At 43.0% G+C, this 13885-nt stretch overlaps 1 protein-coding gene across 2 annotated transcripts in view; it reads right to left on the bottom strand.

Moving 5' to 3' along the window:
• Window positions 1–8761, bottom strand: part of ARK2C (arkadia (RNF111) C-terminal like ring finger ubiquitin ligase 2C) — a 206823-nt gene extending 198062 nt beyond the window's left edge. For both annotated transcript variants that reach the window (XM_086950827.1, XM_086950828.1), the window contains exon 1: window positions 8462–8761. In XM_086950827.1, the coding sequence (XP_086806953.1) occupies window positions 8462–8522 (61 nt within the window). In that variant the 5' untranslated portion in view covers window positions 8523–8761. The remainder of the gene's footprint in view (window positions 1–8461) is intronic.
• Between the last annotated feature and the right edge of the window lie 5124 nt (window positions 8762–13885).

The following is a 13885-nucleotide window of genomic DNA, read 5'->3' as shown; positions in this document are numbered from 1 at the left end:
TGCTAGCTTACAGGGGGCTTAGAGCCGGTCAATTGCTTCCCACTGGTTGACATCATGGTCAATCGTGTGCTTGCTTTTTTAACAACATGTGTGGGTTTTACTTTCCCTTGTTGAGTCTGTCCCTCCACTGGAGAATGGACTAATCACTGCATCCTTACACTGCTCACTTTTTACAAAACTACTTTTTGAGTTGCCACCTCGTGTGTTTCTCTTCTGCTATTTGTGCTAGTCTCTCGCCCTCGTGCGCCACACAGCCTACATTGCTTTCTTGTCCATGTGCTTCTCCCCCATATTGAGCTCCACAGTGATCTCCCAGTCACCGGTTGGTTACCTCTGTGCCCGTTACTACCCACCCATACCTTCCCTGTAGCTTCCGGCCTTCTTACACCACCCGTGTTGCTTCCTGCCAATAGCCTTGCCCTTGTGGGCATTCTGGACTCCCACTGTGTTGCTTCCCATTTAACACTTTGCCAATCCGAAAAGAATAAGAAGGCAGCTGGGTCATTTTGTAGGCATGCACATGTGGACTAATATGCAAGACAATCTGTAGTGTTCAGGGGCATGTAACCTGGCATAACATGATGTTCAATTGGTACTGCGCCCAGAGTAAACAAACTAGTGTTTTCAACTACTGATGAGGTGTGTTGGAAGGGATGGAGATGTGTGGTGGTCAAGTCCCAAGAATAAAATATACAGGAAGGAAGTTTTGAGCCATATTAAAGAAAGCTATGGGGTTCCCGATTCCTTTGGCATGCTTGATCATGATCCTGGATGTTCGCCGTTCACATGTGTAATCTCACAGACGCCTTTGGCAGCAAAACAAGAGCTACCTGCACAACGGAAGAAACCAAATGTACCAGATATTTTCAACTGGTTAAGAATACTCTAGTCCATTATGGATATGGAGATGATCACACCTGTGCTCTGCAGCATGAGGGAGAGATCTGAGAACATGTGAAATCCCAGACGGATCAATTTCAGACTTTCTGGCTCAGTCTTGTCCACGTACCTTATGAGCATTGAGTATTAGCTGGAGTCCAGAATCAACCTTTGGGGGGAGGGGGAGGAGGGTGGAATGGGAGAGTGGGGTTCACCAATAGGATTTACAGTATTTCAATACAGAGCATCATTAGCAACACAAGTAGTTATATTTATTTAAATGACAGGTTTTTTTAATGTATTTAGTCAGAATGCTGAATAGCATGGCTAAAAGGCATTGGCAAAGCCACTGAGTCCCAAATGGGAGACGTATTGGCTTTGTCAATGCTTGTCCTTGAAGGGTTTGCTAACAGTCGATGATTTGTGGACCCATGTTGGACCATCTATGGGTATGCGGACCCCACAAAAAGGTCTGCCATAAGTCTATGACATTTGCCAAGGTTTGTGGACCTCATGATCCACAATTCCAGCCTGGAGTCAGAGAACCCTACGGCAAAAAGATCTAATATCACTGCCTTGTTTAAAATTTTTAGTGTTAATAAAGCCTATGCTGGCCCCACAACGTACATGGGCTACCACCTATCTGGCTGAAGATTACCTTCAAATATTTTATAACTGATGCCTTTCGTTCAGGAAGATAGAACATGCCTTTTGCCAATCCATAATAACATTCTTCTCTGCATTCGCAAATTCAAAATACAACAGGTGCACTTGAATTCACTTCCTGCTACAGGATTAATGAGAAGCTAACAAGGGGAAAGGGGTTTGGAATAGTCACACAATTCCATGTTCCTTACTCCTAAAGCCACTCTGGCTCCTAGTTCTTTTAACCAATGTCTGCTAGTTGATGGGGTGTCCAACACTCGTCGTCTAGTTGACACTTGTATAAACACTGCTACACGGGGCCTAATTTATATGTGCACAGAACTTTCATTTATAGTCTTACCTCAGAGTCCTTATGTTTCAGAGGTCCAGTAAATGATGTCACAGAGACCACTGACAAGACAATTATTGTTTTCATTCCTCTAGTGTTATCTCATAGTGGTTGATCAGCAGAGAATAAATGTGTCATTATCAGCTACATCAGCAAAACTGGACAATTAGACAGGCTCACATAAAGGACCAAAGTCAATGTCCCCCAAGTACATTTTTAAAAAACGCCATCAAGTACTGCCACTTACCTTTCACCAGTGTTACCGCCTCTAATTTTTTTTAATGCAAGTGCTATGCAAATTTAAACAACCAGCGTTGCTATATCTGCTCCAGGTTGGTGTTCAATGCTGTGTAAGTGGTAGCCATCATTAATATATAGACCACTTAAAGGCTAACAAATATTAGGGTGAAAGCTGTGCAGCCATATTATAATAACACATATGGGGCTAAAGCATCTTTAGTGAACTAAGTGGGAGAAAAGTTCCCACCATAAAGTAATCTTTATTTTGGTAATATTTTATTTGTGGTGAAACTAAACATTGAAACAATATTGTTCCAAAATGGAGGAGGCAAATAGTGTCCCTCACTTATGTTCCTGTCCTTTTAGTGACAGCATCTTTTTGGGGGACAGTAATTTTGGGTGCTTCCACCAATAAAGGTATCCAGCTTTAAATAGTCACCCCATACATGTGAAACCAACAACCTATTTCTAGGAACTGAAATCCAGGCTACATTTAAATATGCCCCATAACGCAGTGTATGTGCATTATAATGTATGGCTTTCAGACTGATACCACTAAAAATAAAGGCCATATCAAATTACCAACCAAGAGCAACAATTTTCACAACTAGGCCCTTTACCAAAGCACGGTGGAAAGGGAAACAAACATTACTTTAAGACATGAAAAATTAAAAGATATCACATTTATCTCAGAAATTACGCAAGTACTTCCAGCACAACCTGAGAGCTGAACATGGTATTCTAACTGGCATGGGGTGGTCATATTTTTTTCCCAAACACGTCTCTAGCACGTGCGTCAAAGAAAATGAAGTGGATCAAGACAAAGGAAATTACTATTTTGTAGTTATTGCGTCACGTGAAGTGCCTGCAATCCCGTTGCCCACAACACACCACTTCTCAACTGGTAAGCCAGCTGGTGAAAAATATGAGAAATTAAATCGTCCCTAAAGCAGTTTGTGAGAGCAGGCTAAAACGAGGTTACCATTAGCATCACACATTATCACTTTCATACAAAAGGGGATCTAGGAAACTTCCAGGGAGTGTGTAGTTTGTCGCAAACACAAATATGCTAATTTAAGAGAAACATGTTGGTTTTGCTTAAATGTTTGTTGCCAATGTCTACAAGAGATGCTGAAGTCCGCATGCCATATCCGTGACCTATGGAGCCTTTGTGATGTCACTCCTGTGAATGATGGGATTTTGTGTTGGCATCCTTTGGTACTAACCAGAAATTCGGTATTGAAATGAAAAGAAATGCAGGTTTAACTTGTGACAGTGGATAAACTAGGAGACACACAGTTGTGGATGTACCATAGAGATGCATCTTAGAAATGAACTATGAAGATGTCGTGCAAGGAAAAATAGCGGTCATTAGGACATGAGATGCACTAACAGTGGACAAGCGAATAGCCTGGTGCGAGTTCCTACTGCCTTTGGCAGTTACCCTGCTTCGTGCCCTGTTTCAACCATACTGTAACGAAAATGGTTTATACCGGGGCTGGTGTTCAAACACCGGTTTACGAAGAGAAAGAAAACAGGGGCATTAGTTAGGGTGATTAATAGGGCAACCGCATCTTGTGGTAACACAGGTTACGTATGCTCTTTCTCGGGTGAACAAAAGGGGGGTGGGGTCCGTTATCAAGCAGCAAATACGGTGAAATTCCATGGGTAAAAAAATAAAAATCACAGGTTTTGAAATGATCAGCCCCAAAAACATGCATATTTCTTGTCCATGCAAGCTGAAGCAGTCTTTCTTAGTGGTTTGATTGTGCATTTATACATGTATATCTCCTATGTGTGTGTGAACGCCTGTGTAATTTTGTACACGCCACAGCAAAGTGCTTAATGTACAAATAGAGATTATAATGAAAAAAGATAAGAGAAAGAAAGAGGACAAAGGACCAGGGCATACAACCAGGAGAAAGTTGGTGTTATTTTGACTGTACACCAGGAAGCAGGAATATGATAGTCACACAACATCAGCAACGTGCGTGCACAAGGAAAGAGGAGCAGCATGATGGATAGCAGGTCTAGGGATGAGAGAGCGAAAAGGCTTTTCAAGATGACCATGGGCTTGTTTCACGTCACTTCCCAATCAGCCTGGATTTTGCCTCTCTAATCTGTTTTTAACCTTTGCACGGGTGGTAGAAGTGTACTTTTTGCGCCAATGAATGTTAATTTGTATTACATATTTGAGTGTAGTAGTATCCAGTGAGGTTATCTCCATATTTAAAAAGACAATGGACCAAGAGTTACAATGCCCGAATACATCTTGTTGGCCACCAGTCCCACAATGTAATCTACTCTGAGTGTTTTAATACTATTTACCCTACCACGTAGCAGAGAAAGACACCTGCACAGTTTATGGACTCCTTGCAGAATGGGGACGCCAAACCTGAATGAATATTTCAGTATTGAAGCGTTGACTCATTATGGCCACAGGATAATTCGTCTGGCACTCATCCTTTGTAGTCCAAACACATCTAAGTGTGCATGATATGTAGAGTCCTTGGTCAAGTACACCACAAGCTACAGAGAATTAAAAAGGTGTGGATCACAAAGTTTCAAAGATGGTCTTCAAAAACAGGAAATTGCCTTAGATATTTAGAGATTGCTTCGTTGTGAAGGATTCAGCATACCTCCCTTCCTGTGAGGAAAGGCAGTGGGACCCTTTGGAAACAGGTCTCCATGTCTATTTTGATAAACTTTTACCTACATTTTAGAAGAAGAGCTGATCTCTTTACAAGCTATTTCAATGTTAGCAGAATAAACCAGTCTGTGTAATATAATCATTTGCCTGGGATTTTTCCCCCGTTTCCAGTCTGATGTTTATAACATGTTAAGAAATGAGACATAAAACTGAAATCAGTATAATCTGTACAAATAAAAAATAATTCCAAGACTGGTGGGAAGTTTTATTTTTCAAAGCGCATTGGCTATTTCATAGCAAAATAGTAATATGCAGTGAAACCATACTGGATATACATAAATATGTGTGTGTATAGATATTGTAAATATGTATATCCAGATTGATATGGAAAGTTTGTATGGGGATGGCAGACAGAACAAGGTCCCATGTGTAGTACCTTCAACGCAGTCATTCACAACTTACAAATGGGGTAGAGGTAAAGCAAGGAAAAATATTGTAGAGAGGAGGAATACAACAATAAATGGGTAAACAGCAATAGAAAAAGCACACTAGGTTAATGTAGGAAACTAGTTTCTTTATTGAGAGATTGTATATTAGTATTAGTGGAACTGTGTGTAACAATGTCACCATGCACACAATACAAAAAGGCCAAGGCCCACCATGCTTTGGGGGGGCAAACAGAACAAAAGCAGCGTACAATGAGCAGATGTATTGGCTAGAGCACATTACATTTCAGCAGGGTATGTCTCTACAGAGAGATTTACAATCAGAAAACTAGGTAATGTAAAAAAATACAGACCATGCTTTAGTTTTAGTACAAGAAAAAAGGTGAAGATCCACAACCAAAAGGATATTTGATACAGAAAATTACCCACAAAATAAGAACAGGAAGTAATTTAGCACAGCAGAAAAAGGTTATCCCTGTTTAATGGAAATCCATTTTGCCATAAAGTAGTTGTTTACCAGGACAACACTTAACAATTGAATACAATTGTTGGTGTGAATTTCCCAAACATTCACTTGATTATATTTTGGGGTGTAGTTAACACAGTACATATCTTTCTAATGGAATAATTTAATTTATGTACTTTAACTACAAAGGTTATTCTACTTTTTAAAAGAAATCCAGGTAGAATTTCTGGAATGAAAGCAGATTAGTTCTGGTTGGGAAATGATCGGATATGTCATGTAAAAAAGATGCAGTACCCCTCTGTATGATGCATTTTACAAAAGCATAACAAGAATGCTGTAACATGCATGGCGAATGGAATAGACAGGATTTGCATAAATCACTTCTTAATAATGGATGTCATTGCCCGACTACAACAGGACCAAAGCCATTGAAATTTCAGGCAATTTGGTAACTGTTAATAAATGTATATATTTTTAGACAAAGGATTGTTTTGTGTGCATTCATTAGGGGACAAAATGCAGCCACAGCAGCAAGGAATGGTTGGCCTAAAATGACCACAAAACATAAGATACTGCATCCGCAAAAGCAAAATGAGTCCACTGAACAGGAATTTACAGTGCAATGTATTTATAGCTAAACAAGATGAAGATACAAAAATGGCTGTTATTCTCTACATCTATTCTGAAATGGCCTACTCTCTATGCAACTACAATGAAACTAAAAAGAAAACAGATTTAAGCTTACAGTCTCTACAAGGTTTACAAGAAGATTGTGATTTCAGTGTCAAGCATTAGTATCTTCCATCACAAGAATGCACCATATAGCCACCTCGCCCTTTCACTTTAACCAGTGGTGTCATCTCTAAACAGGGGGCGGGGCGTCAAATAAAAAAAATCTAAAAGTATAATGAATTCATGGAAAATATAAACACGTGATATAGAAGGAGCTATATAGCCTCCTGTAAAAGGCATTTCAAAATAAATTGTGCATCAAAATGTGGCTAGTACGTGTATAGTACAGAGTCAGACCATAATGAAATGGTTTGAAAATGCATAAAATTACAGGCATCACGTGCTAAAATTGGTAAGGCTTAAAATACAACTGCAGATATATTGTAACATCAGAAAAATATATATTAAATTGTAATCTGTCAAGTTCAGTGTTATATGCAATCGATTTACTTCGATTACGTGGGTTGCCAGATGCCACCAGTGGATACGTGCAAATGAGACAAGAGCGGGCATGGCTTTGTCCATTCGTGAAAGGAACAGGGGCCTTTCGAAAAAACACAAATAAAATGGTAAGCAGTCGAGCGACAGGAGATACTGCAGCTTAAATAAATAGCAATGCTTTCCTCGGATGAAAACAGGAAATGGTTAAGAGGGGTGTCACAATACAGCTAAATGCAGAGGCAGAAGAGGGCCACACCACACAGCAGCATGTCGACCATTCACTGTGCTACACAATGAAGAGACAAACAAAACAAAACAAAAAAAGATTTGATAAATGCAAAATTTATGTCACTATCCCATATTCACAGAAGAGACTGCAGTAAAGCCACAGTCACGTATGGTAAATATAGACTATTTTAAGTACGTTGCATAAGACACAAAGGATGTCTGGTTACTGTTTATATCGTATGTGCTTAACAACATTTCAAGCAAAACAGGACATAACAGTTTTGATTTTAACTGGATCCACTTTTGTGATAATTTTAGGCTCAATTAAACCATTAGTATCCATATATTATACATATAAGTGAATATATTATATAATATACACATACAATAAAAGTAATACATTGATGTCCTCTATGAATTTTATATTGCAAAGGTGTTGCAGCAAGTCGGGTAAACATAGGTTTTAAGTGTCGTGGATATCGTGGCTTAGACCATGGAATATATCCAATATTAAAGATGAGTTAGGATTATAATACAGGCACAACTGGTGAGTACAATCCATCTACTATTAGTGATCTGGGGCGTGTGTATACATGCCCACACACAAACATACTGTTTGGAAGGCTTAATACTACCTAGCCTATTTCTGCAATGGAATAAATCACCATGAACACTAAAGAATCGAGGGTTCCTATCAACCATATACCAAAACCTTAACACAGAATTCAAAGTGGGAGTGGGAAATGTATACATAGGGGTTGGGGATGATAAATTCTATGTGATGCTGAAATGCATCCAATTAAATAATTGAAAACATATTGAGAGGGTTCTTGGTAAATGTGTTTCTACCTAGTGCCCCCTTGCAGACAACTGCAAATGTGTACTAGATTGGCTGAGAATCTGATTTTGCCACCTATGAGCCCCCCTCCTCCACAAAACAGAGCTGTAGCAGGAATAGAACGGGGGCGAGGAGAAGACAGACTATACAGCCTCGCCTCCAGTGAGACGTTTAAGTCTGGCACAAAAGAAAGTGGTAACAATGGAAATGAAAGGGAACAGGAGGGCAAGGCACTATGCTCGGGAATAACACAAGGGAAATGTAGTGTTGGTAAGGTTTGAAAAAGACTAAAATAACCCTGTGGCCACCTATAGATTTATATGTGGTCACCCTATCCACCTAAAAAAAAAACATGTTTATTATGTGTGCATTTACCGAGACGGTAATAAGGCCCGTGAAGAGCCTGGTGCTATTGGGTGGGGGGAGGGTGAAGATGTCAGATTTCCAGGTACCCTAAGCCCTGGGAGCGGGGCACAGACATTAACAAAGGGGCAGAGCGGAGACAAGACAGAGAAGAACCCCTGCGAGGGGTGAGAGCACAGAATACCTCTGTTTCGCACAGAGCCAAAGACTGGAAGAACGAGGTATCCGACGTGCACCAACACCATGGTGCAGCTGCGGAGAGCGGGGTCCCTGTGTGGCTGTGTCCGCTGCTGGCGAGAGTGCGGTGTCCGCTGCTGGGGGGTCTTGAGGCGCTGTTCCTGTTGCCGGTGTCGCTCCCGGGGCTTCTGAGAATGCTGCCGAAGCTCCTCCTGCTGCCGCCGGGAGACAGATGGCCCATGAAAATGTGGTCCCTTCCAGCCTTCTGTACATTCAAACGTGCGGCCGAAGAGGTGCTGCAGCTGCCTCCTCGCACACAAAGAGGAAAGGAAGGCGGAGGCGGGGGGCCGCAGTCACAGTGCCGCCCAGCGGCTGCCTCACGACACCGGGACCCAGCCAATGGTAGGGGAGCGGAGAGAGGAGGAGCGGTGGGAGCCCGATCTGACACAGGAGCCGGGCTGCGGCTGCTGCTGAAAGCCAAGCTTCGAGGCCCCACGCGCGCCGCGGGTGTGGCGAAACGATGTCTGCGTGAGGAAAACGAGGCGGCCATTATTGATGGGAAAGATTTAGCGTTAAATAACATTCATACTGTACCATCTAAAACGTGGACATTCTGTGCTTTGTTTTACTGCTCGTCGAATCTCCTTAAATAAGTATGGTGAATAATTATATCGCTGTATTTAAATACAATGTTCCGTAATATTAATATATTCAATATTAATGTGGGGGGAGGGGGGTTATCAATAACTTTTACAACGGGCTTACAAATGCAATAATTTCAACTTTGTTGGGCTCAACGTTATTTTTTGTTACGTTTCCTTTTTAAACACAATCCAAAAGCTCCCTGTTTCAAGATGGCAGCCAGTTTGTACCCCGGACGCACGCGCTTTCAAGATGGCCTTCAACGGCTGACAGCGGGCTGCGGCCGTTCAAGCCTCATCGTCTATTTTTAAGCTGAGAAGGACCGTCGTGTATATAGTACTCTTCCACCGCCAGTGTGGTCGTTTAACCGTTTTCTTGGCAGAATAAATCCGATGGCACACCCCTCGTGCGCTAGATGTGAGACAGATAAGGGCGTCTTATTTTCCCCGTAAAGATGCCTTAGGTAAAATGGTTATTTAGAGAACAATGCATAGACCACTGTATATGGTATGAGTGTGTATCGTTTATTGGCCTCAGTGAGGCCATGATGTGCTCCCTACGATGCCAGGTGACTTCAGGAGTTTGTGTTTGACTCTTGCTATGAAAACATTTGATAATCCCCCTCCCCCATTTTTAGTAGATACGGGTTCGTCTTGGCTAATGTAGGTCATATGGGGATTTGATTCCTATTCATTCACCCTAAATCACCTTAAATAGCTGTAAAAAAAAAAAAGGTCTCCAATATTTTGCAACCGTTGCAGTTTCTTTCATATCGACGAACACCAGTGGCTCCAAACAGGGAAATGCCATGCTCAGAAAAAGTCATTCATCACTCGCGGATGCTCGGTAGCAGAATAGAAACGATTAAACTCAATTCGGTGAACGAATGAGAAAAGGTAGTGACGTCCTAGCAAATGTCTAGTCGAGTAATCAATCATACATATTTTCTTCTACCTTGGAGAGCGCTGTTTTATTCCCGTTATTCTTTTTGTTATCTGTGAATTGTGGTGTCTTTGTTCCAGTCGTTCATGTATTTGTGTAACCAGCACAATGTCCCTTTTTTTTTTTTTACACCAATCCTAGGTAGTCCAGTTGCCCTTAAACTGAAATTAAGCATCTGAAAGCAGTAAAGATTATGCAGCAGTTTTCTCCTGGATGCAGCCTAAATGATCACATACAGGATCGACGTATTCACTAGCTAGATACACAGCACAGCAGGCAAGTCCAACTATTTATTCAACACAATACATGAAAGGACAGAGCGGTGTCCTAGGAATCACGGTTTTTATGCAGAAAATACCAGACGTGTTGACGTTTCGAAATGTAAATGTGAAGGAAATATCTCACGTTATTATACGCGGGTTTTATGATGGGAGAAATAAATGGAAATCTCGTGTAAAGCCCGCGTACCTACATCTCTGGCTTAAACTGCGCAATTACATCACAGTTAAGGATACCAAATATCGTAAGTTACATGCATTTCAAGGAATCCTAAGGCATGTATTGAACGCCATCCTAAACACACGACCTTCCCTCCCCCCTCGAGGCACCTCTGAAGTTAGAATGGTTGCCAGTGACCCCAGCGCATGTGTGTGACAAAAGCGCAGGCTGGGTTTCCATCCCCCATCAAGTCTGATCCTTCCCCACCACAGCAGCTGGCCCTGTTCAGAGACCCTTAATCAGCTGAAACATTATCCCCAGACACAGCCCTTCTTAGTGCTCAAGTGCTGGTAGCCTGTGCCAATTCAACACACCCGCTCCCCACCCATTCCCCAAGGCAGATTCATTTATCTCCCCTGTGATTGGAACAGTTTGAGATTTATGCCCTTCCGCTGACAGAATGACAACTAATGGACGTTCAAACCTATTCAGTGTCCCTCTTTAGAAGGAAGGATTCAGACTACCAGAATTTTCGAGTTATCTATTCTGCTACTTTGCTTAACCCAAACTCCAGTGTGGCAATGTCACTTAACTAATCCGACTACTCAGACACTCCTACAATGGAAATATGATATTCCACAATGTGTGTTACTGCACATACGAGAATTGAGTTTTATGGCCAACATCGCAACCCCACACATTTCTCCAGGTACATTTCGTCAGGTTAACCTACCGAAATTTACTGGGGTAGGAAATGGCCAGTAACTGGAACATGCAGATTTTTATGTATCCTTGAAAGCTTGATATTGATGGTATTTATCGCAGCCAATGAATTTTGGCACCAGCGGAGTCTGATTTTACCAACACTGGGCCACTCATAATGAGGACCTTAGAAGTTACTTTTATTTGCACAATAAAATAAGACCGACCTATACTTAAAATATTTAAAAATACTGCAGAAATAAGGAACTACTACAACGGATCAATACATAGGCACCGTTTACAGAGCTTTTCAGACACATCAAGCCTGGCTTGTCTGGGGACAAAGCCAGTCAAATGATGTCTTATGACGTCCTCCTATTGCTTCACCAACATGAGACATCGTAATTTAATTTCCTGTGGATGTAACAACATGCTCTTACAGAAAAACTGACTCGGACAAGCCACCTTATGTATAATTTAACAGTTGCACAGTAAAGGGTTTATACAGAAGCCCCCAGCCACCTTCGTTGTTAGTGAAAGCATATGGCCCAAAGAGGGATTGGACCAGTGTCCTGACTATGTTTTGGAATTAGACTAGGGGAAAAAGTACAGCACCTCTAGGGTATTTTGTTTAGGATTCCACACGCTAAATTGTAATGCGTAAAGTGGTGTACCTAAGTAAGATACAGAAGAAGGGCCAGTAGAGAAGTAGCAGATATAATAACACCGGGCAGCAGGTAACTTGGGAGGCAACAGTGCTCACAACTTGTTGTGTAGCTGCTTATTAAAAAGCATGATGTGCAACTTAGTAATCACTTAATAATTTTTTAAAACCTTAACCATGTCCACAGTATTGGATGAGATCTTCCCGGTTGTGCAACCCAGATTTTTGGTTTCATTGCTGTGCGTGCGCTGGGAATCTTGCTGAAATGTGGAGAATTCCATCAAATGACAGTCTACACTGTAAGCCATATGAAGAGCAGATGTGCCTAATATTTTAATGGCAAAAGATAAGGCCAGTCTGCACGTAAGCAAGGATTGTGAAGCAAACATGCAGGATGACCCGAAGAGGAAGAAAACAAATTTTGGTCTCTGCCATTTGGGTGAAAGCTGTGCCTAGGTAGGGCATTAGTGATCGTTTTTGCGACGTAGGACATCTACCACCTCACAGGGGGTTTGGGGCTGTCACATTAATTACTGTTTTTGGGTTTTATGCCACCTTGCCGGTGGATGAATGTAAACAAAGTGACCTGCTAGCTGCCTTCCTTGGCAGCAAAGTCTTTGCTTGCCTGTTGCACTGGGCCACAGGTTGAGTTGCCCAATACAATGTACATAGACGCACCATCAAGTGGAAACTTTTGGTATTTTCAAGTCCAGTCTTGGAAATCATCAACAATGTGGGCTGGGAGGGAGATACGTGGAGGGTTTCACATAGGTCTCTCTGCAACAGCTATACCCCTGATGTATTTGTCTGCAGTGGCCTGCAGTGCAACGCTATCCTTATCCTCTGCCTTATACTCCTGCCTTCTGAAGATGCCAAGTTAAAGCCCAATGAGTTGCCACTGTCACTTACAAAATAGTAAATATTCAGTGAGGATTCTTGTAACTCAGCTGGGCACACTCCAGAGTGTAGAAGCTTTCCATTTTCTATAATCTTCCTGCCTGCTGAAAGTACCTTGTGACTGCAGTGGCCCACAGCACATTGTACCGGAAACTGCTTGCTATCTATTGCCTGCTCTGTGCTTTTGACTGCCGCTTTAATAATTAGCATTTTTAAATTGCCAGCGTTACTTTCTCGCCGAATTAGCGTTTTCCCCCAAGCGCTCTTGCCGTGCTGACCCCTCCGCCTCCATTTTGTTGTTGTTGTCCTCCTCCGTAGCCCGCCCCGCCTCCCAGCTGAGCCGCCCTCCCACAGACTACAAACAGCGCTCCCCTACCTGGAAGCGCTGTGACTCGCTCTTCGCTTCTGAGCTGAGTGGTCGCTCCCCTGTGGCTTTGGTATCGTTGTGCAGCGCATTGTACCGGAAACTGCTTGCTATCTATTGCCTGCTCTGTGCTTTTGACTGCCGCTTTGTTAATTTGCATTTTTAAATTGCCAGCGTTACTTTCTCGCCGAATTAGCGTTTTCCCCCAGGCGCTCTTGCCGTGCAGACCCCTCCGCCTCCATTTTGTTGTTGTTGTCCTCCTCCGTAGCCCGCCCCGCCTCCCAGCTGAGCCGCCCTCGCCCCTCCCCCTCCACCATCCATATATGACAGCTGCTCCCGCGCGCAGCATTTACGCGCAGCGTTCGCGCCCAATCCGCGCCGAAGGTGCGCCAAAGGTAAGCCCGTCTACGCCCGTCCGCGCCTGGACCGCGCCCAGCGCCAGACCCCCTGGCCCTCGCATTGCCCAGCCCTCCCGCATTACCTACGATGCCACCACCCTCCTAGCCCTTAACCCCGGCCGCTCCCCCAACTGCGTCCAAGCCGCTCCTGGACACACCCATGGACCTTTCTCATGCTACTCCTGCAAATTCATCGGCACCGTCAACAACTCCGCTACGATCACACCTCAGATTCCCGCCCCCAACCACCTACAATGCATCTTGCTCAACACCCGATCGGTCCACAGGCACGCCATTGACCTATGGAATCTACTAGACACCATCTCTCCGGACGTCGCCTTCCTTACAGAAACATGGATGAACGCCTCCTCCGCCCCGGACATC

This window comes from Lissotriton vulgaris, unplaced genomic scaffold (assembly GCF_964263255.1).
Source record: "Lissotriton vulgaris unplaced genomic scaffold, aLisVul1.2 SCAFFOLD_1186, whole genome shotgun sequence".
NCBI lineage: Eukaryota > Metazoa > Chordata > Amphibia > Caudata > Salamandridae > Lissotriton > Lissotriton vulgaris.
Note: the sequence above shows the minus strand (reverse complement) of the source record. Positions and strands in the feature narration are given on the sequence as shown.